At 35.2% G+C, this 24941-nt stretch overlaps 2 protein-coding genes across 3 annotated transcripts in view; one reads left to right on the forward strand and one right to left on the reverse strand.

Annotated features, from left to right (window-relative positions):
• Positions 1-491: 491 nt before the first annotated feature.
• LOC133195848 (GRAM domain-containing protein 4-like) lies at positions 492-24624 on the reverse strand. Of its 2 annotated transcripts, XM_061331808.1 has the most exons (18): positions 24477-24624; positions 21806-21944; positions 21184-21292; positions 20759-20874; positions 20422-20557; positions 19427-19452; positions 19171-19262; positions 18227-18318; positions 17112-17166; positions 16690-16758; positions 16516-16559; positions 16211-16320; positions 14082-14236; positions 12821-12974; positions 6182-6272; positions 3578-3659; positions 2684-2746; positions 492-1012 (listed from the first exon to the last, which is right to left on the reverse strand). In XM_061331808.1, exons 3-18 carry the CDS (start codon positions 21198-21200, stop codon positions 818-820), a joined length of 1497 nt encoding a protein of 498 aa, XP_061187792.1. In that variant the 5' UTR covers positions 21201-21292; positions 21806-21944; positions 24477-24624; the 3' UTR covers positions 492-817. The 2 variants fall into 2 exon arrangements, with proteins under 2 accessions (XP_061187792.1, XP_061187793.1); XM_061331809.1 differs by lacking the exons at positions 21184-21292; positions 21806-21944; positions 24477-24624 and having other exon boundaries at positions 493-1012; positions 20747-20804.
• Positions 15095-24941, forward strand: part of LOC133195846 (laminin subunit beta-1-like) — a 75479-nt gene continuing 65632 nt past the window's right edge. Inside the window, exon 1 of the mRNA XM_061331804.1 lies at positions 15095-15098. The gene's annotated coding sequence lies outside the window, so the exon portion shown is untranslated. The remainder of the gene's footprint in view (positions 15099-24941) is intronic.

Consider the following 24941-nt stretch of genomic DNA (forward strand, 5'->3'; position numbering starts at 1 on the left):
AAAGAATGAATTTTGTTGAATTCTCTAAATTCCATTTAATTTAGACGATTGAAATTGCATCTCTTCATATTTTGTTGTTTTGCGAACAATAATCTATGTAACGTCGGTCCCTGGGTTTTTGCCATAATTATCAGTATGAATAAAGCCTTACCATAGCTAAAAAAATTGTAGATTATTAAAAAGAGAATTATAAGAATAGTCTTTAAAATACTTCAGATAATACAATTAATTATAATCTCAATTTCTAGCAAATATTGCATCTTGAAAGCGCCAGTTTCATTACGACATATGTAAACACCACAAATGGTAAATTTCAGAGATCTGTGATAGCCGCCTTGTTGCTGTTTGCATTTTAATCACTCATACATACAAATACCGAATAACTGACGATCTTATTAAGGTAATTTACTGTTTTATGACAAAAATATAAATATATAAAAAAGATTTTATATACAGAAGATTGATATGCAGTGCATGAATGCGGTACAAAAACAATAGACTTTTGTGCATAATGAAATATTTAATATAATTCAGTGCACTGTACACAAGTTATATTTTAGTTTATGTCTTGATTAAAAAAATAATTTTAAATATAACACCCCCCCCCCCAAAAGATCTTGCAAATGCAAACAAATGAAATAAATCTGCATGGCACTTTTAGAGATGTCATGGTAAATCACAACTAACAAATCACAAATAATGATTCTCAAAACCTGGTGCTTCTTGTAGAATTTAACAACCTTTTCATGGCTAGCCTATGTTTTCAACATAAAAATGCCATTATACACAAATGCCATTATACACTTCAAAGTTCATTTTAATCGAAATCACCATACTCGGCTGGAAAACTGAAGTTCTGTTTATTTTCTGTCAATCTTACGATATCTGGGCGTGGCGAAGGCGACTCATCCAATGGTATTCCAGTTGCCCATGGCAATTCATTGTTAATGCCGTGTTGTTGTATGCTATCGTAAGCATCATCCCGACTCAGAATCCCACCAAATATGAAACTCTAAAATTATTATGTTTACGCCAATATCACACAAATTACATTTGTTTGCTTAATTCCATGGTAAATAAATTATATATACATGTAATTGTGTATTTTCCCCCCTCTAGCATTATAAAATATTCCCCATGATTTACAAATGCATTAAAGCAATGAACCTACTGCGTCAGTCAAAATTACTTCTTACATTTATAATTTGTTATCAATCTGCTTAAAATCAGTTCCTTTGATCTTCTCACATAGATCGCTACACAGTGGCGATCTATGTGAGCGGATCAAAGGACCTGATTTTAATCAGATTGAATTTGTTATAATCAGTTAACATTTCATGATGTACTACTTGGTGAAAAAAATATAAAATGTCTATTTTGTTGGTGTGTATGAGGTGATAACCGATCTGGAGCACGTGATTATTTACATTCAGCTCAGCTGCGCCTCGGTTGACAATGGTTTTCTTGGGGTGAAAATTTTCAATGTTACACTCAACTACATGCAGTAATTATTACATAATGTTATATAGATAGCATACCACTGAATACTTCACATTAACAATAAATACTTTTTAGCTCACCCGAGCTGAAAGATCAAGTTAGCTTTTCTGATCACCCGTTGTCCGTCGTCCGTCTGTCCGTCCTTAAACCTTTCACATTTTCAACTTTTCAAGAACCACTGGGCCAATTTTAACCAAACTTGATACAAATCTTCCTTGGGTAAAGATGAGTTTAAATTGTTAAAATGAAGGACCAAGCCCCATTCCAAGGGGAGATAATCAAGAAATGACAAAAATAGGGTGGGGACATTAAAAAATCTTCTCCAGAACCACTGGGCCAGAAAAGATGGAACATATGTGGAAGCTTCCTGAGGTAGAGTAGATTGTAAATTGTTCAAATCATGGCCCCTGGGGGTAAGGTGGTGCCACAATAGGGAATCAAAGTTTTACATTGAAATAAATAGGAAAAATCTTTAAAAAATCTTCTTCTCAAGAACCACTGGGCCAGAAAAGATGAAACTTATATGAAAGCCTCCTGAGGTAGTGTAGATTCTAAATTGTTCAAATCATGGCCCCAGGGGGTAGGGTGGGGCAATAATAGGGAATCAAAGTTTGACATTGATATAAATAGGAAAACTCTTTTAAAAATCTTCTTTTCAAGAACCACAGGACCAAAAAAGATGAAACTTATGTGGAAGCTTTCTGAGGTAGTGTAGATTCTATAAATGCTCAAATCATGGCCCTAGGGGATAGGGTGGGGCCACAATAGGGAATCAAAGTTTTACATTGAAATATATAGGAAAAATCTTTTTCCCAACAACCACTGGGCCAGAAAAACTGAAATGTATATGGAAGCTTCCTTCAAGGTAGTGTAGATTCTAAATTGTTCAAATTATGACCCCCGAGGATAGGGTGGGGCCACAATAAGTATTACTGGGGGAAAATCTTGTGATACAGCAGGGCCAAAGTTACTCAGGTGAGTGTTGTGGCCCATGGGCCTCTTATTATTGCATTCCCCAACTCTGAACTCCATCTGTTTTCCTTATCAATATTTTACAAGCTTTGTCTTCTGGGGTGATGACAAAACACACTTCCGATGTCAAATAGGATACGTACGATGCAGTTAGGTACATATCGTACACATTTTGTTTTCATATTTCATTTATGTATTAAATGTTGCTTACCTTGTCTTTCACCATCACTTCTATTGCCATTCCTGAACCCAACATAAACTGATATGGTTTAGCCTGAAAAACACATTTAACGGTATGTTTTTTCTAAATGAAATTCACCTGAATGTTTTTGAAATAAGCATGATCCTGAAGATTTCTTTTTTTGGGGGGGGGGGGGGGGGGGCGGGGGGGGGGGATGGCTATAATTGATTAATTCGACACAACAATCCAGCTTTCCTCTACCAGGGTATTCCTAAGATTAAAATATTTTTAGAATATTTTGGTATATATTTCTTATAATTTTTCTATGCATATTTATGTAGATTTGGCTACAGGTACCATTCAATCATAAATTATTTGTCAAGTGACAAAATTTTCATGTTTGGTAATACTCTTGAAAATGGCTTGTAAACAATGAATATGGCAATTATTAATTGCTCTGAAAAGTTGTACAGTAAAAAATAATAGTAGTTTTAATGGACTTTTGCGAGGAGCGCTGACTTTTACAGTTGACGGCTTACTTTTACACTAGGACAATGTACGGAAGCTCTTCTACGATATAAATATTTAGGTCAACATTTAATTAAACGAAAATAACGGGTTATTTCAAAGCACAAATAAATTGCCCTTGAAGAAAATGACAATCACCCTACCCTTCACTTCCGGCCTTCACATGTTAGTGCCCCTAACACCATACCTATGAGCACTAGAAATATTTTCCAAACTATTATGATAATCAATTCTGTACCTCCATACATGATACAGGTTTAAATGTCAAAGTAAACAGTCAACTGTAAAAGTCAGTGCTTCTCACAAAAGTCCATTATAATAGTAATTTACATGTATATCTATTGAAATAGCAATCAACAAATTGGCAAATTGAATAAGGGACAATAATCTATATACCTTATTAATGGCCACTACATCAACAAGTGGAATAAGCAGGTTTTCTTTTGTTGGACTGCGTTTTCTTTCAAAACAAAGGAAGCTGTGGACAAAAATCCCAAAAGGTAATAATTATGACAGAGCAAATTCATACTTGTGCCCACAAATGATATAATATTTCGTTATAATTTTATGTTAAATGGTCAAATTTGATTGGTTTAAAAAATAGTCAAATTTGATTGGTTTACAAACCTATGTTAAAAAGTACTACTACCCTACCGCGTGCATAAATTACGACCTCTGGGTATAACATTACATAACAACGGTTGAAAATGCATGATGACAGGTAACAGTTAAAAACTGTTAACTGCACAGAATGTTTTCGCATACAGTTCACAATGACATTTTCTTTTAAATACATTCAGTAGAACAACAAAGGGCCCAAGGGCCTTAATGGTCACCTGAGTATAATTCAACAATTTAGAGGATCCATAGAGTATAAAATGAACTGAAAGGTGAAGCTTTGTTGCCCAAAAGCAAGAAAAATAGGGTGATCATGATCAAGAAAATAATTAGTCTAGTGTTCATTAACAGTTCATAAATTAGGTTCTAATCTATTTCCCATTTATCACTATCACCATACAGTATATTAACAAACTATCAGTGATTCTGTACTATTTTAATTCCTTGATGATATCTCTCACTTTGGCCTCTCGTGGTCTTTGAAGAACAGTTAATAAGATAAGTTATTTTTGTCTCATTTTTATTTATCTATTACTTACAAGTCTACCTGATCATTTAAACTATAAAAGTACTTTTTCTATTATACACTAAAAAATCTTGCATAATTCTCTTATTCTATTAACCTTTCAAGTACATTATTTACAGTGATTAATTATCACAAGTAAATGGCAAAGGGGAATAACTCCTCTCAGTTGAATGAATAGAGCCCTGGCTAGGATCAGAACACTTGACCAAATGGTCAAGATGTTCAAAAATCTTTATTAAAACTTTTACTCTTTTTGCCTCTGATATGCCCAAGTGCAGAGAAGATTTTCAAAGAAATAATGCATTTTTACTACAGATTCATTATATTATCAATAGAGCCCCCCCCCCCCCCAGCACCAGAACCCCTAACCTTGGGGCTATGAATTTCACAATTTTGGTAGAGTCACCCTTGCTTATCATAGCTATGTATTCAATTTGTTTCAATAATACCAAGGAGTAGAGAAGAAGATTTTCAAAGATATAATGCACTTTCACTATATGATCTATTTAGCCCCGCCCTAGCACCAGAACCCCTGACTCTGGGGCCATGAATTTCACAATTTTGGTAGAGTCACCCTTACTTATCATAACTATGTATTCAATTTGTTTCAATAATACCCAGGAGTAGAGAAGAAGATTTTTCAAAGAAATAATGCACTTTCACTATATGATCTATATAGCCCTGCCCTAGCACCAGAACCCTTGACCCTGGGGCCATGAATTTCAAAAATTTGGAAAAAGCATCCCTGTGCACCATTACTATGCACTTAGTTTGTTTAAATAATACCCAGTAGCAGAGAAGAAGATTTTCAAAGTATTAATGCATTTTCACTATGTAATCAATAGATCTCTGCCCTACCACCAGAACCCCTGACCCAGGAGCCATGAAATTCACAATTTTTGAAAAGGCATTAATGATTATCATAACTATGCACTTAGTTTGTTTATATAATATCGAGGAGCAGAGAAGAAGATTTTCAAAGAAATAATGCACTTTCACTATATAATCAATAGAGCCCCGCCCTAACACCAGAACCCTTGACCCTGGGGCCATGAATTTCACATTTTTAGAAAAATCATCCTTGTGCACCATTATCATGCACTTAGTTTGTTTAAATAATACCCAGGAGCAGAGAAGAAGATTTTCAAAGAATTAATGCATTTTCACTATATAATCAATAGAGCCCCACCCTAACTCCAGAACCCCTGACCCAGGGGCCATGAATTTCACAATTTTGGAAAAGGCATCATTGCTTGTCATAACCATGCTCTTAGTTTGTTTAAATAATACCCATGAGAAGAGAAGATGATTTTCAAAGAAATAACGCACTTTCACTATATAATCAATAGAGCCCTGTCCTACCACCAGAACCCCTAACCCAGGGGCCATTAAATTCATAATTTTTGAAAAGGCATCAATGCTTATCATAACCATGCACTTAGTTTGTTTATATAATATCCAGGAGCAGAGAAGAAGATTTTCAAAGAATTAATGCATTTTCACTATATAATCAATAGAGCCCCACCCTAACACCAGAACCCCCTGACACTGGGGCCATGAATTTCACAATTTTAGAAAAATCATCTTGTGCACCATTATCATGCACTTAGTTTGAGTGACTCAGGTGACCTAAAAATATCATGTTTATTTAGAGTAACATGAAATTGTTATTGCTTGAAAACCATTGCTGACCTTGGCTTTGCCTCGGTCAGCAACTGTTTTCCCAGGGTAACAATTTCATGTTATGCTAAAAACATGTAATATTTTTATAATATATAGACATGTATATATTATAAGCTTTCATAACTTCAGGACACATTTTAATTCTATCTCTGGGTTTATAGAAGTGTTAGCACCTTTTCGTCAGATAAAGTTTTCCATTTTTAAAAGCTCCTATTCCTCTCTTTTCCTTGTTCACCAGTGTACAACGTCTCCCTCCACGCCAACCTGTAAAGCAAGAATTGTCTTTGAAGAAATTTACAGCAACTTCAAAATTTGAATGCAAACAAGTGGCTTTTTTTTTTCTTTTTTTTTTTACAATATTTAATCTTTGCCCATTCCCTTAAAAAAAAACTCAACTAAAACTGTGAAATTAGGTATAAAGATAAATAAACAGTGAAAGAAACAACGAATAGTGAAAAGAAGCAAAATGAATTTTAACAAGAGGCCCAAGGGCATTAACGGTCACCTGAGTATAATACAATAATTTAAAGGATGCATAGAGTATAATATGAACTGAAAGGTGAAGCTTTGTTGCCCAAAAGAAAAAAAAATAGGGTGATCATGATCAACAAAATAATTGGTCTTGATATTCATTAACAGTTTATAATTTAGGTTCTAATCTGTTCCCCATTTATCACTATCGCCATACGGTATATTAACAAATTATCAATGCTTCTCTACTATTTTAATGCCTTGTTAAAATCTCTTACATTGGCCTCTCTTGGTCTTTGATGAACATTTAATAAGACAAGTTATTTTTGTCTCATTTTTATTTATCTACTACTTACAAGTCTATCTGATCATTAAAACAATGAAAGTACTTTTTGTATTATACAATAAAAGTTTTTGCATAATTCTCTTATTCTATTTACCTTTCAAGTACATTATTTACAGTGATAAATTATCAAAAGTAAATGGCAAAGGGGAATAACTCCTCACAGTAGAATACAAACTAATAGAGCCCTGGCCATGACCAGAACACTTGACCAAATGGTCAAGATGTTCAAAAATCTGGTAAAAATTCCCTTCCTTATAAAATTTTTTACTCTATTTACCTCAGATATGCCCAGGTGTGGAGAAGATTTTTAAAGAAATAATGCATTTTAACTACAGATTCACTATATTATCAATAGAGCCCCCCCCTCCCCCTCCCCCCCCCCCCCCCCAAAACACCAGACCTTCTGACCCTGGGACCATAAGTTTGCTTATCATTACTAATCACTTTGTTTATCTGCTTAACACTAAGGAGTAAACAGGATTATTTAATAGAATTAATGCATTTTCACTATATTATCAAGAGCCCCACTCTCACACCAGCACATCTGACCCAGGGGTCATGAAATTCACTACTCTGAAAGAAGCACTCTTGCTCATCATAACTATACACTTAGCTTCTTTGCTTTTTTAACGAGAAGCAGAAAAGAATATTGTCAAAGAAATTTTGCTTTTTCACTTTATAATCAATAGAAGCCCCCCCCCCCCCCCCCCTTCACCAGAACCCTTAAACCTGGGGTCATAAAATTCACAATTTTGGAAAAGGAATCCTTGCATATCATAACAATGTACTTAGTCTGTTTAAACAATACCCAGGGGCAGAGAAAAAGATTTTCAAAGAAATAATTCACCTTGACTATAGGATCTATATAGTCCCGCCCTAGCACCAGAACTCCTGTCCCTGGGGCCATGAATTTCCCAATTTTGGAAGAGACATCCTTGCTTATCATAACAATGTACTTAGTTTGTTTAAATAATACCCAGGTGCAGAGAAAAAGATTTTTAAAGAATTAAAACATTTTCACTTTATAATCAATAGAGCCCAGCCCTAACACCAGAACCCCTGACCCAGGGGCCACGAATTTCACAATTTTGGAAGAGGCGTCCTTGATTATCATTATTATGTATTTAATGTGTTTCAATAATACCCAGGAGTAGAGAAGATTTTCAAAGAATTAATGCATTTTCACTATATAATTAATAGAGCCCCACCCTAACACCAGAACCCCTGATCCAGGGGCCATGAAATTCACAATATTGGAAGAGGCACTCTTGCTCATCATAACTATGTACTTACTTAGTTTATCTAATACCCAGGAGCAGAGGAGAAGATTTTCAATGAATTAATGCATTTTCAGTATATAATCAATAGAGCCCCGCCCTAACACCAGAACCCCTGCCCCTGGGGCCATGAAATTCACAATTTTGAAAGGGGCACTCTTGCTCATCATAACTATGTACTTAGTTACTGAATTTGATACCCAGGAGCAGAGAAGAAGATTTTCAATGAATTAATGCATTTTCACTTTATAATCAATAGAGCCCCACCCTAACACCAGAACCCCTGCCCCTGGGGCCATGAAATTCACAATTTTGAAAGGGGCACTCTTGCTCATCATAACTATGTACTTAGTTACTGAATTTAATACCCAGGAGCAGAGAAGAAGATTTTCAATGAATTAATGCATTTTCACTATATAATCAATAGAGCCCCACCCTAACACCAGAACCCCTGCCCCTGGGGCCATGAAATTCACAATTTTGGAAGAGGCATTCTTGTTCATCCTAACTATTTACTTAGTTATTGAATTTAATACCCAGGAGCAGAGAAGAAGATTTTCAAAGAATTAATGCATTTTCACTATATAATCAATAAAGCCCCGCCCTTACACCAGAACCCCTGCTCCTGGGGCCATGATATTCACAATTTTGGAAGAGGCATTCTTGTTCATCCTAACTATGTACTTAGTTATTGAATTTAATACCCAGGAGCAGAGAAGAAGATTTTCAACAAGAGGCCCAAGGGCCTTAACGGTCACCTGAGTATAATACAACAATTTAGAAGTTAAATACACTGATAGATGAAGCATTGTTGCCCTAGCCCCCCCCCCCCCCCCTCCTCAAGAACCCCAAAAACTGAGGCCATATATTTAAAAATTTTGGAAGAGGCATCCTTGTCTATCATAATCATGCACTTAGTTTGTTTAAATAATCTCCAGTAGCAGAGAAGTTTTTCAAAGAATCAATGCATTTTCACTATATAATCAATAGAACCCCGCCCTAACACCAGAACCCCTGACCCTGGGGCCATGAAATTCACAATTTTTGAAAAGGCATCCTTATGCGTTTAAATAGTCTCCAGTAGCAGAGAAGAAGATTTTCAAAGAATCAATGCATTTTCACTATATAATCAATACAGCCCCACCCTAACACCAGAACCCCTGACCCTGGGGCCATGAAATTCACAATTTTTGAAAAGGCATCCTTATGCATCATAACCATGCACTTAGTTTGTTTAAATAATACCCAGGAGCAGAGAAGAAGATTTTCAAAAAATTAAAGCATTTTTACTATATAATCAATAGAGCCCCGCCCTAACACCAGAACCCCTGACCCAGGGGCCATGGCTTTCACAATTCTGGAAGAGGCCCACCTCCTCATCATAACTACATACTTAGTTACTTTATTAAATACCCAGGAGCAAAGAAGAAGATTTTCGAAGAATTAATGCATTTTCACTATATAATTTATAGAGCCCTGCCCTAACACCAGAACCCCTGACCCTGGGGCCATGAATTTCACAATTTTGGAAGAGGCACTCTTGCTCATCATAACTATGTACTTAGTTCCTTTATTTAATACCCAGGAGCAGAGAAGAAGATTTTCAATGAATTAATGCATTTTCAGTATATAATCAATAGAGCCCCGCCCTAACACCAGAACCCCTGCCCCTGGGGCCATGAAATTCACAATTTTGAAAGGGGCACTCTTGCTCATCATAACTATGTACTTAGTTACTGAATTTGATACCCAGGAGCAGAGAAGAAGATTTTCAATGAATTAATGCATTTTCACTTTATAATCAATAGAGCCCCACCCTAACACCAGAACCCCTGCCCCTGGGGCCATGAAATTCACAATTTTGAAAGGGGCACTCTTGCTCATCATAACTATGTACTTAGTTACTGAATTTAATACCCAGGAGCAGAGAAGAAGATTTTCAATGAATTAATGCATTTTCACTATATAATCAATAGAGCCCCACCCTAACACCAGAACCCCTGCCCCTGGGGCCATGAAATTCACAATTTTGGAAGAGGCATTCTTGTTCATCCTAACTATTTACTTAGTTATTGAATTTAATACCCAGGAGCAGAGAAGAAGATTTTCAAAGAATTAATGCATTTTCACTATATAATCAATAAAGCCCCGCCCTTACACCAGAACCCCTGCTCCTGGGGCCATGATATTCACAATTTTGGAAGAGGCATTCTTGTTCATCCTAACTATGTACTTAGTTATTGAATTTAATACCCAGGAGCAGAGAAGAAGATTTTCAATAAGAGGCCCAAGGGCCTTAACGGTCACCTGAGTATAATACAACAATTTAGAAGTTAAATACACTGATAGATGAAGCATTGTTGCCCTAGCCCCCCCCCCCCTCCTCAAGAACCCCAAAAACTGAGGCCATATATTTAAAAATTTTGGAAGAGGCATCCTTGTCTATCATAATCATGCACTTAGTTTGTTTAAATAATCTCCAGTAGCAGAGAAGTTTTTCAAAGAATCAATGCATTTTCACTATATAATCAATAGAACCCCGCCCTAACACCAGAACCCCTGACCCTGGGGCCATGAAATTCACAATTTTTGAAAAGGCATCCTTATGCGTTTAAATAGTCTCCAGTAGCAGAGAAGAAGATTTTCAAAGAATCAATGCATTTTCACTATATAATCAATACAGCCCCACCCTAACACCAGAACCCCTGACCCTGGGGCCATGAAATTCACAATTTTTGAAAAGGCATCCTTATGCATCATAACCATGCACTTAGTTTGTTTAAATAATACCCAGGAGCAGAGAAGAAGATTTTCAAAAAATTAAAGCATTTTTACTATATAATCAATAGAGCCCCGCCCTAACACCAGAACCCCTGACCCAGGGGCCATGGCTTTCACAATTCTGGAAGAGGCCCACCTCCTCATCATAACTACATACTTAGTTACTTTATTAAATACCCAGGAGCAAAGAAGAAGATTTTCGAAGAATTAATGCATTTTCACTATATAATTTATAGAGCCCTGCCCTAACACCAGAACCCCTGACCCTGGGGCCATGAATTTCACAATTTTGGAAGAGGCACTCTTGCTCATCATAACTATGTACTTAGTTCCTTTATTTAATACCCAGGAGCAGAGAAGAAGATTTTCAAAGAATTAATGCATTTTCACTATATAATCAATACAGCCCCACCCTAACACCAAAACCCCTGACCCTGGGGCCATGAATTTCAAAATTTTGGAAGAGGCACTCTTGCTCATCATAACTATGTACTTGGTAACTTTATTTAATACCCAGGAGCAGAGAAGAAGATTTTCAAAGAATTAATGCACTTTCACTATATGATCTATATAGCCCCACCCTGGGGCCAGAACCCCTGACCCTGGGGCAATAAATTTCACAATTTTGGAAGAGGCACTCTTGCTCATCATAACTATGTACTTAGTTCCTTTATTTAATACCCAGGAGCAGAGAAGAAGATTTTCAAAGAATTTATGCACTTTCACTATATGATCTATATAGCCCCACCCTGGGGCCAGAACCCCTAACCCTCGGGCCATGAATTTCACAATTTTGGTAGAGGGCTCAATGCTTATTACAATGATGCCAACAGTTTGACTGCTTCATGTCCGGGAGTAAAGAAGAAGATTTTTAAAGATTGCATTATTTTTGGTGGTTTTAGCCCCACCCCTCAGGCCCCGGGGGGGCAGGGACCATGAAATTCACAATTTTTGTTCCCCTTCACCCATAGATGCTATATACCAAATTTGGTTGAAATTGGTTGAGCGGTTCTAGAGAAGAAGTTAAAAATGTTCAAAAGTTAACGCACGACGGACGACGCACGACGACGGACAAAAACAGATAGCAATAGGTCACCTGAGTGACTCAGGTGACCTAAAAATTAATGCATTTTCACTATATAATCAATAAAGCCCCGCCCTTACACCAGAACCCCTGCCCCAGGGGCCATGGCTTTCACAATTCTGGAAGAGGCCCACCTCCTCATCATAACTACATACTTAGTTAGTTTATTTAATACCCAGGAGCAGAGAAGAAGATTTTCAAAGAATTAATGCATTTGCACTATATAATCAATAGAGCCCCGCCCTTACACCAGAACCCCTGACCCTGGGGCCATGAATTTCACAATTTTGGTAGAGGACTCAATGCTCATCATAACTATATACTTAGTTAGTTTATTTAATACCCAGGAGCTGAGAAGAAGATTTTCAAAGAAATAATGCACGTTCACTATATGATCTATATAGCCCCGCCCTAGCACCAGAACCCCTGACCCTGGGGCCATGAATTTCACAATTTTGGTAGAGGACTCAATGCTCATTACAATGATGCCAACAGTTTGACAGCTTGATGTCCAGGAGTAAAGAAGAAGATTTTTAAAGATTGCATTAATTTTGGTGGTTTTAGCCCCACCCATCAGGCCCCAGGGGGGCAGGGACCATGAAATTCACAATTTTTGTTCCCCTTCACCCATAGATGCTATATGCCAAATTTGGTTGAAATTGGTTGAGCAGTTTCAAAGAAGAAGCTAAAAATGTTCAAATGTTAACGCACATCGGACGACGCACGCCGACGGACAAAAACGGATAGCAATAGGTCACCTGAGTGACTCAGGTGACCTAAAAATTGAAAAAAAGAATCTTAATGATTTTTAATTTGACCAACTCTTAATAATAACAGCTTTGAAGACTCAAACCTTGTAAAGGTATTTCAGAGGAAGGTAAACAAAAGAGTTGACAGAAAGATTTGTCTTCAGTTGTTAGATCCGCCTCTGTTAAGGTTTCCGGATTTTCCTCTCCTGAAGCCGTTATATTGTCCTCATTCTCTTTACCGACATCTGACAATACATACTGAAAAAAGAAATCTCACAATCTGTAATTAAATCACAAACGATATAAATGTTGTATCATGAAGAATTGATACTGTTAAGTTAATTTTCATGAAGGCCAGTACTCTAGATTTTTATGAGATACCTATATTTTTGATATGGCAAAAAAACAAGAATTTAGAAATAATACTTTGCTAATAAATAAAACACATCATAAAAAATGCATACCTCTTTTGAGAGACTGAAACTTTTTGTCATAATTGTCTTAAAATAATGAATACATTATACCAATATACCACCAATGCTAACGAATCAGCTTAAGGTTTTAACAACCTCAAGACTTCATAGTTGTGGAGAATCATAAAAGGCAGCAAAAGCCAGATCAATTTGAATAATGATAATGACTTCATCAGTGTTTTAGCCCCTTGTCTTCTCTATCTGTGACTGAATGTGTGTTTATCAGTGTTTTAGCCCCTTGCCTTCTCTATCAGTGACTGAATGTCTGTTTATCAGTCTTTTAGCCCCTTGTCTTCTCTATCTGTGACTGGATGTGTGTTTATCAGTATTTTAGCCCCTTGTCTTGTCTATCTGTGACTGAATGTGTGTTTATCAGTGTTTTAGTCCCTTGCCTTGTCTATCAGTGACTGAATGTGTGTTTATCAGTCTTTTAGCCCCTTGTCTTCTCCATCTGTGACTGGATGTGTGTTTATCAGTATTTTAGCCCCTTGTCTTGTCTATCTGTGACTGAATGTGTGTTTATCAGTGTTTTAGCACCTTGTCTTCTCTATCTGTGACTGAATGTGTGTTTATCAGTCTTTTAGCCCCTTGCCTTGTCTGTCTGTGACTGGATGTGTGTTTATCAGTCTTTTAGCCCCTTGCCTTGTCTGTCTGTGACTGGATGGGTGTTTATCAGTCTTTTAGCCCCTTGTCTTCTCTATCTGTGACTGGATGGGTGTTTATTAGTGTTTTAGCCCCTTGTCTTGTCTATCTGTGACTGGATGTGTGTTTATCAGTGTTTTAGCCCCTTGCCTTGTCTGTCTGTAACTGGATGTGTGTTTATCAGTGTTTTAGCCCCTTGCCTTGTCTATTTGTGACTTGATGTGTGTTTATCAGTGTTTTAGCCCCTTACTTTGTCTATCTGTGACTTGATGTGTGTCTTCTGCCATTCCTCTTTTGTTGGAAGAGCCTTCCATAGTTTATAAACTGAATCATACTTTTTCTGTACTCTTGGGAATTTATAGTAAATAAAGTCAATTAAAAAGAGCTTTATTCCGATATTGAGACCTGAAAAATATGAAATAGATATATATTCTACCATAAATAGTAACTATGGTAACAAGAAGCAGAACTTCTTATCACATCGATTTGTTTTCTAGCTTTTAAACTACAAGTAACTTGTCAAAGAATATTAACGACATTTTTTATATACATGTATAAGAGGCCCAATGGCCTTAACGGTCACCTGAGTATAATACAACACTGTAAAGGATCCATAGAAGTATAAAACAAAATTAACTGATAGACGAAGCAATGTTGCCCAAGAATTTCAAAAATCTGGTAAAAATACCCTTGCTTATTGTAGCGTGCTAGACCTGAGTGATCTCCTTGGGATCATACTTGGTTTTCCCAAGCCTCAAAGAGATGATAATGAATGCAAAATATACAAATACAATGAATACTTGCCTATTGTGTAGGGTATTCAATTTATGTCACTTTCATAGTGCTACAATTCAGTACATAGAGACTTGGCTATATAACATTGCTATTTGCCACTAATTACAAGTCACCCTGGCTCTCTTTGATTCTTTGTTCACTTTGATAAAGTATAAAACAACTTTATCCAGTCTCTTGTCAACCTTGATTTTACCTGATAATAACTCATCCACTGTAAAACAGATCACCTCAGTGTAAACACACTCTGTACAATTACAACTTTTGCTAAATATATAATTAATCTTTATGCCCATCTTTTATATTGCTTTCCAGACAAGAATCTGACTTTGAGCATGCTTTGCTCATTTAAACCAAGCAATTTTGTTTTATATATAACATTCTTTCTTGTATTCTCATTCAATCAAATAACCTGTTAATTAAATTATATACAAGGATTTCTTGATTAACAAAATCTAGCAAAGGGGAGAAACTCTCATTTTCTTCACTCATTACAATTGTGTACCCTGTTTGCCTCCTAGATACCTAGGAGCAAAGAAAAGGCACATTTACTTATAATTATATTTAATAAATTTACACTGATATTATTGCATTTAGTTTGTTCGCTAAGTACTCAGTAGGCAGAGGAGGAGATTTTCAAAGCATTAATGCATTTTTGCTAATTAATCAATAGAGCCCCAGGAAAGCACCAGAACCCCTGACCCTGGGGCCATGAAATTCACAATTTTTGAAGGGGCACTATTTTTCATCATAACTATGTACTTAGTTTATCGGCTTAATACCCAGGAGCAGAGAAGATTTTCACAGAGTTAATGCATTTTCACTATATAATCATTAGAGCCCCCCTAACACCAGAACCCCTGACCCAGGGGCCATAAAATTCACAATTTTGGAAGAGGCACTCTTCCTCATCATAAATATGTATTTAGTTAATTGGTTTAATACCCAGGAGCAGAGGAGAAGATTTTTAAAGCATTAATGCATTTTGACTGTATAATCATTAGAGCCCCACCTTAACACCAGAACCTCTGACCCAGGGGCCACAAAATTCAAGATTTTGGAAGAGGCACCTTTCCTCATCAGAAATATGCATATTGTTTGTTTCCTTAATACCCAAGAGCAGAGGAGAAAATTTTTTTAAGAAATAATGCATTTTCACCATATATTCAACAGAGCCCTGCCCTAGCACCAGAATCCTTGACCCTGGGGCTATAAATTTCACAATTTTGGTAGAGGGCTCAATGATTATTACAATCATGCCAACAATTTGACTGCTTGATGTCCAGGAGTAAAGAAGAAGATTTTTAAAGATTGCATTAATTTTAGTGGTCTCAGCCCCCCCCCCCCTCCCAGGGGAGGTTGTTCCCCTTCACCCATAGATAATATATGCCAAAATTGGTTGAAACTGGTCAAGCAGTTTCAGAGAAGAAGCTGAAAATTTTCAAATGTTAAAGCGTGAGGACGGACGAAAACAGGTAGCAATAGGTCACCTGAGTAAACTCAAGTGACCTAAAAATGATTAAAAAGATACATGTAATGACAGATCCTTGAAAATTTTCTTAAGTTGATAGCTGATAGAAATCTCACCCATAACACAGAGCAACAAGTCAAAGTCCATCACTGCAGACATAACAAGACAAACACAGAGACCAAGGAAGATTCGCTGGGCGGCAGGTCTGTATCGCCATGTCAGTACACTGTGTCAATCAAAAATTAAATAAGATGTATATTAAGTAAACGTTGCTGGTCTTGAATATTACAGATCAGTTGATCACTACGGTAACAGTTTTATATAACTCTCATAATTTTTACTTGTAATAGTTAACTTATGTTTAAGTCATTCTAATGTTTAAGTCATTCTGATGTTTAAGTCATTCTGATGTTCTGCATACCTCTCAATCTTCTCTAGACTGTCCGCAGCTTTACCGAGAAAATCCTACATTTGGACACAGGAAGACATATTAGTTCTGTTTTACAAGTTAACTTCATGATGTGTCTTTGAGTCGTTAAAATATTGAGATAATTTCAATAATTCTAATATCCTTATGACTATTTGAACAACTAACCTGTACTTTTTTGGCTACCTGTACAACCACATTAATTTTGTCTGATAGCCCTAAAGATGACTCTTCTTTCTGAATGTAAACAAGAAAACCAGAAAAATGACGCCTGCTCCAAAAACTTATTTTAGTTAAAAGGCAGTAAAAATGTACAGTTGAACTTCAGTATCTCAAACACTGACATCTCGAATACCATGGATATGTCAAAGTTTTGGAAGTCCCAACCCCTTATTCTTTAAGTATTTTACCCTGGATATCTCGAATCCTCTGATATCTCCAAGTTTTTTCTTGGTTCCATTGAGTTCAAGATAATGAGATTTGACTGTACATTGAGGATGATAAGAAGGATAATCAAAAGTGCTCTACACTACAATCTCAGTGTCTTATGGTTATTAAATTCAAAAGTTTGAGTAAGATTCGTAGCTTACTTTTATTTTGTTTTCTTCTTCTCTGTCCAAAAAATTAAACTTGATTTTGATTCCTCTAAAAATACAATAACATAATGTTAAAAGGTAATCAACAATTGAATATATGATTAAAAATCCTTGTCATCTTTATTAAATACATTCATGTAGTCATCTTTTAGTCTTGTAAAACAGATGATCACATATTCTTATGAGTCAATGGCAAAACAATGCTCAAACAATGAAGAAAGCAATGTATAACAATGATGCTGATGTTAACTTCACAGAGGCCTGTGAACTTACAAGCTCTGTAGATAACTGATGAACTTACAAGCTCTGTAGATAACTGATGAACTTACAGCTCTGTAGGTAACTGAAGAACTTGCATATATGTTTAAGCTCTGTAGATAACTGATGAACTTGCAAGCTCTATAGATAACTGATGAACTTAAAAGCTCTGTAGATAACTGATGAACTTACAAGTTCATTAGATAACTGATAAACTACAAGTTCTACAGATAACTGAGGAACTTACAAGCTCTCTAGATAACTGATGAACTTACAAGCTCTGTAGATAACTGATGAACTTACAAGTTCATTAGATAACTGATAAACTACAATTTCTACAGATAACTGAGGAACTTACAAGCTCTCTAGATAACTGAAGAACTTACAAGCTCTGTAGATGACTGATGAACTTACAAATTCTATGGATGACTGATGAACTTATAAGCTCTGTAGATAACTGAGGAACTTACAAGCTTTGTAGATAACTGATAAACTACAAGTTCTATAGATAACTGATGAACTTACAAGCTTTGTAGATAACTGATAAACTACAAGTTCTATAGATAACTGATGAACTTACAAGCTCTGAAGAAAAATGATCAACTTACAAGCTTTGTAGAAATCTAATGAACTTACAAGCTTTGTGGGTAACTGATGAACTTACAAGCTCTGTAGATAACTAATGAACTTAAAAGCTTCATATATAACCAATGAACTTACAAGCTCTGTAAGATAACTGATGAATTTACAAGCATTTTAGATAACTGATGAACTTGAAAGCTTTTTAGATAACTGATGAACTTACAAGCTTTATAGATAATTGATGAACTTACAAGCTTAGTAGAACTTACAAGCTTTGTAGATAACTGATGAAGTGTCTGAAGATGAGACATAATAAGAAAAGTTGTACAGCCCTTCCTTGCCAGACAGCATACATGTAAACCTGCAGTAATGAGAACAACTTAATACTCTCACACAACTGTCTGTCAGGTAGAAATTAATACCTTTTGCTCAATTAACACTCTAAATTCTATACGTTTACTTATATTATGAAAACTTTATCAGGTAAACAGACATGGCAAAAATGACTTTTATGCGTACATGTGTTTTTATATTTAACATGTTATGATAACCTTTCAGAGTCTGCTGAGGAATCAAGTTTAAAAAAATTTATTGTTTTTCTTTTTCTTTCTTTTTGCTTTTTTAAGTACATGTAAGTGAAAGGCCATGATGAGTTTAAAACTTGGTCTCTTCAGACCTTGATTTTTATTAAAAGTGATGTCTATACCCTTTCTTTGGTATTGTTATTAGTTCTGCACTAAGACCACAAACTCTGGGTTTCAAAGTCTTACAGGGATTAGAAACAAAACTCCAATACATTTGCCAAAGTCCATATCAAAGATCTCATTCTGTCATATCATGTAAATCTGATGACTGCTGGGATGGAAAACTCCATACAATCAAACAATCAAAAACTATCATCCATTCAACCAACAGTTACAAAACAAACAGTTTGGATCTATATTACACATGGACCTGAGTCTCAGAGAGGGAATATCTTACCAAGAAAATACATAAACAGATGATGTGTAGGGATGTATAAGGATGAGTCACAGCTACATTATAATATACATGATTCTGAATCTAAAGCATGTCAAAATTTGACATTCATAATTCCTGAATCAAGAGGCATGAATGATGACAATTTGTAGCTTATGATTGTTGACATGTTGACATCCTTTTGTTCACTTTAAAATATGAAGACTTTTAAGTACATTTTAGACTAGAATTATACCATGAAGACCACCAGTGTATAAGCTGATGACTCCCAGTGGAAGAGTCCCTGTATTCCTTTTATTGTGTTGATGTATGGTTTTAATGCTGTGCCTGTGAAATTGCAAAACAATCGTGCAATCAACACTTTGTATAAACCTTAGGAAAATGAAAAGATACAGTGATTTTGTCCTTGCATTTTTATAATTGATCAAGTTTTTTTGTTTACATTTGAACTACAAGTGATATTTGTTAGTTAATTTCTTTTAAATACTTACTAAACCTTTTGACGTTCTCTTTTAGACTAAAAGGAAGCAAAATTTTCACTGTGAGATATATTGCATATTAAACAACTTTATCAACTGGCTAATTTTTTGTCACAATTATTTTTAAGCAGATCAAAATACAAGTATTGAAAACTTTAATGGAGTCAATATTCTCAACTCCATACATATTTTGGGTTTAAACAAGAGTTCCTTGAAGCAGAACATTTACCTGATCTTGTTGCTGCATACCTTTCTCACAAAAGAGATTTGCAAATCTGTTATATATCCTAAACATATATTGGGATGTTTGTGTGTCCCACAACTACACTGTGATGTTGACTTGTGACCTACACCTACACTGCAATGTTGAATAGTGTCCTACACTTACATTGTGATGTTGTCTTGTGTCATACACTTACATTGTGATGTTGACTTATTTGTGTGCTACGCTTACAATTGTGATGCTGACTTTTGTCCTTCACTTACACTGTGATGTTGACTTGTGTCCTACACTTATATTGTGATGTTGACTTGTGTCCTACACTTACATTGTGATGTTGACTTGTGTCATACACTTACATTGTGATGTTGACTTGTGTCATACACTTACATTGTGATGTTGACTTGTGTCATACATGTACACTTACATTGTGATGTTGACTTGTGTCCTACACTTACACTGTGATGTTGATTTGTGTCATACATGTACACTTACATTGTGATGTTGACTTGTGTCCTACACTTACATTGTGATGTTGACTTGTATCCTACACTTACATTGTGATATTGACTTGTGTCCTACACTTACATTGTGATGTTGACTTAATTGTGTCCTACACTTACATTGTGATGTTGACTTAATTGTGTCCTACACTTACATTGTGATGTTGACTTGTGTCCTACACTTACATTGTGATGTTGATTTGTGTCATACATATACACTTACCTTGTAATGTTGACTTGTGTCCTTCACTATATTGTGATGTTGACTTGTGTCCTACACTTACATTGTGATGTTGACTTGGGTGTCCTTTTCTTCCTCTGCTGATTCCTCTGAAGTGTCGGGGGAGAAATCATCTGCAATGTCGTACAAAGAGCAGACCACTCTCTCCATAATTCTTGTTGGAAGATTCCCTTTCTTCTCTAAAGAATATATATGTTAATCATTCAATATTGAATAACAATTACATGTAGATGATATTGAAATACACTATTTTGATTGGCTGAAATTCTTTTTGGTTTTGTTTATTTCTTTTACTTTTATTTTCTCTTTAACATTTATAGGGTAATTCATTGTATATAATGATATGGCACAATATGATGATAATTCACAGTGTATAACACCTGTTTTGTTTGAGCTGTGTTCTTCCTTCCCTTTTTTCTTACTTTCGGATCCTACTCTCTTAAGATCAGTTGTAGAGGTAGCCTCGGTGGAAGAGTGAAGTAAGAAATTGCTGTGTCTGAAATGATTTTAATTTTTTTTCAGCTCATGTTTTTTTTTCTTTATGTAAAAACAAGAAGGTCCATCTTATAGAACATACACTATCAAAAAGCTGAATTTGAAAAATTATATAATATGGTCAATTTAGCATTTTCTTTTTTTTTTCATTTTATAAGATTAACAAATTAAAAACAAACAGCCATATAATCTAAGGATTGCTTAGGATTTTATCTTTAGTTTATAGTGTATTTTAATAATGTTTGACAATGCATCTAGTTTTGGAGAAAACAAGGTGTTTGAAATACCAAGACATGAGTGAGCGTTTTACCTTTTTGAAGTTATCATCAGTTGAAGATCCTTGTTTTTTCACTTTTCTGCTTCAAGGTCATCTTGGAGTTTCCTAAATGAGGCTTCAGAAAATTTCTTCAGCTTTTTTGCTGGTGTTCAATTTTTTACAGGGAAAAAAGAAATAAACAAAGTAAAGTTGAAAATGTAAGGAAAATTGATTTCTGACACCTGTTATCTTTAAAGCATAGTTTGATACTGAAGAGGGATGTGCAATTTTATCAATATGCCGGTACATGTATATATTGTGATTTTTTACTGCTCAATAGGTATTGTGATATGGAGACTAAACTATGTATGTAATAATAAATTCCAGAAATTTTTTTTTCTTCAAAGTTTTAAATTACAATAACTGGAATTCTAATAAATGTTGTAAAACATCCAAACATGCTCTATCAATATAATATATGAATAAAAAATAAAAAAATGAAATTATGTTTTCACAATATATTTGTAAAAAAGAAATTAATTTGAAATTATAGTAAAAATTGCTTGTAAAAATATATCATGATATTATTGGGAAATTTTTGGAAAAAATTGTGATATATAAAATTTATAAATACAAAATTTTTGGCAAAGCCGGCCCATTCCTAATATTGACATACCAAGTTGTTCTTTCTCAATCATTGCAGCTTCTAACTGTTCTTGAAGTTGAAGTAGCTGCATTTCATAAATTTCTTTTTCACAGTCCGAAGTAAACCCTGTGTTTCTGTTTTTTCCATCATCTTCCACAATATCATAGGTCTAGATAAACAAAGCATTTTAAATACATCTTTAAAAATGGAATGCATGTACTTCTGACATCTTGTTTAAACATAGATAGTCAGAGATTAAAGAGCTCACATCAACAAATGTTGTCTTTAAGTAAGGCAAAGTCCAACACTAATCTAATAATCTAGTAGTGTGCATCCCTAGATGCATCATCCATGCAAGTTTGGTTCCGGTACGTCTTTAAGTTACTTGGGAATGGACCTGCTCTAAAAATTTTATTCTGGTCATTCATTAGAAAAATGTAGGTCAGATCCAGCCTCTGAAGACGTTCTGATATTGTTCATCCCTAGATGCATCATCCATGCAAGTTTGGTGGTAGGTCTTATAGTTGCTTGGGAATGGACCTGCTCCAAAAACTTTAACCTGGTTCACTTTTCTGGAAAATGTAGGTCAGATCCAGCATCTGAAGCAACTCTGGTAGTGTGATTCAATAAATGTATCTTCAGTGCAAAAATGGTTAGCATAGGGCTTATAGTCACTTTAGAAAGAAACTGCTCCAAACACTTAAACCTGGTCACTTTTCTGGATAATGTTGGTCAAATTCAACATCCAAAGCAAATCCAATAGTGTGCATCCTTAGATGTATCATCCTTGCAAGTTTGGTCTAATATAGGGCAAATAATTACTTTAGAATGAACCTGCTCCAAAAACTTTAACCTAGTCAGTCATCTGGAAAATATAGGTCAGATCCAGCATCCGAAGCAAGCCTGGTAGTGTGCATCCTTAGATGTATCATCCATGCAAGCTTGGTCAATATAGGGCTTATAGTTACTTGGAAATGAGACCTACTCCAAAAACTTTAACCTGCTCCAGAAACATTAACCTGGTCTTTCTTTAGCTGAAATTGCAGTATCTGAAACTTTTGACTGGTACAATGAAACATACTAGAAGCATCTTCCATGCATCTCTGATTAATGTAGAGCATATAAGTACTTGAAAAGAAATCTGCTCCAAAAACTTTAACCTGGGACGCTGACGACAAGGGTATTATATAACCTCCCCCCACCTTCGTTGAGGTGAGCTAAAAACAAATGTGGAAAAAGTTGTGTTAATTAAGGGCCTTATATTGCAATATAAAAGTTATACCCTTGCTGGGAGTGGTTGGATTGATTCAATAACTTATGTACCGATTACCTGGATGGAATGCTAAGACAGAGGAATGATTGGTGATTTGTGGAATTTTTTTCAAATCTCTTCAACAATAATATCCTTTCTCAAGAAAAGACTTGATCATCAAACTTCATACAAAAGAAATTCAACTGCTCAATACGAATATTACTCAAGCTTCATAAAATCATAGAGGTTTGTCTTCCGGATTGTTAAATGTAAAATAAATTAATGAAATTTTAAATCTAATTTAAATACACATAAAAAGTTGTTAAAATAAAAATTCTGACACTTTCAGACAAGAAATACCAAGTTTAAAAAAGCATACCACACCTATATACATAAACTCTACAAGGGACGATGCTCTGATCTTGGAAAAAATACCCCCACCCACTTCAGCACCTGTTTATGGACTCTAAGCATTAATTTATTTCATTGTTGTGGTTCTATTCCCTACAGTGATGATTTTCCTAAATGTTGATGTGTATGTCAGTCATCAACACGCTTTCAATCACAAGAAAATGGATACAATTTCTTTGATTTGGAGGCTCATCTCACCAAATCGATCTGGAAGGAACGGAAGTTTACAAAATCACAAAGGCAGATAATCAATGTATAGGGAAAACTCATAGGGTAATCAAAAGTGAATAGTAACACCCAAGGACTTCCAGCTTCGAAGAAAAAATGTTCACAGACAAGAAAAGGCAGTGAAAATAATAAGAACTGGCTAAAGTTTGGTTTTCAGAAGTTAAGGTGGCACTGGGAAGACTCATTTCATTTAATGTTTAACTAAATAGTTACATAATATACCAGACACTTGCTATACAAGCGCGCTATATGATATACCACGATTATTGCCCTTTCGTCGTTTAATTTATGCTTTAGAGTCCATAAACAGGTGCTAAAGTGGGTGGGGGTATTTTTTCCAAGATCAGAGCTTTTGTCCGTTGTAGAGTTTATGTATATAGGTGTGGTATGTTTTTTTAAAACATGGCATTTCTTGTCTGAAAGTGTCAGAATCTTTATTTCAACAACTTTTTAAGGGTATTAATTTAAAAGAGATTAAAAATTTTATTAATTTATTTTACATTTAACAATCCGGAAGACAAGCCCTATGCATAAAATATCAATTCATGTGCATACTTACTAGGAAAAAAGGATTTCTCAATAATCTTTTCAGGTATTTCTGAACGTAAATATTTCCTGTACATAGGCTACATTTGTTGTCTTAGTTCGTTATGATAAATTCAGTTCAAAGTATGAATATCTAATAAAGCGTTCGCATCAGTTTTATTTGTAATCTGGAAATTCATCCAAAATATATATAAGTGTGTAAATTATCCTTCATAATTGCATAAGAACAGCTGAAGAATTATGCAGATATTTTATTTTTCTTACGTCAGAAATGAACGTTTCTTCCTGTTGTGGTCTAGAGTATGTGTTCGTGCTGACACTTCGCTGGCGGACTTCCCCATGTTTACTTTCAAACATTGCTCTATTTTATTACACAATTAATTGCGACATCACATATTTGATATAATTATTACAAAAATGTGTTTCATCGTAATCATGTGATCAGGATAAACATCGGATGTTTTGCTTTGGTCCGTAAATAGAAAAATCCATATCGAAGTTCGCAGACCCGGAAAAATGGATTTATTACCGTAGTACTATCATATTGCAGCACAATTTATTTTTTATAAGTGAATTCTAGAATTTTACCAAATAAATTTGATTAAAAAAATCTAAGAAAATCGGATGAGGGAAAGCATTATTTTGGGTTCATAAATATTGTAGAGAAGGGGCTATAACTCTTGTCAACTTAGTTTGGCAATCTCCTTTGCAGAGTTGTCGTTCGTTCCT

This window comes from Saccostrea echinata, unplaced genomic scaffold (genome assembly GCF_033153115.1).
Source record: "Saccostrea echinata isolate AGI-Se365-2 ecotype Australia unplaced genomic scaffold, CSIRO_AGI_Sech_v1 ptg000029l, whole genome shotgun sequence".
NCBI lineage: Eukaryota > Metazoa > Mollusca > Bivalvia > Ostreida > Ostreidae > Saccostrea > Saccostrea echinata.

What these genes read in the sequence shown, in the direction of transcription:
- LOC133195848 (XM_061331808.1), bottom strand. An exon ending in TCAAGTCACAGATAGACAAA is followed by an intron (nt 12,975 to 14,081) that starts GTAAGGGGCTAA and finishes TTCTTTTTTCAG; the next exon opens with TATGTATTGTCAGATGTCGG. An exon ending in CTCTGAAATACCTTTACAAG is followed by an intron (nt 6,273 to 12,820) that starts GTTTGAGTCTTC and finishes CTTGCTTTACAG; the next exon opens with GTTGGCGTGGAGGGAGACGT.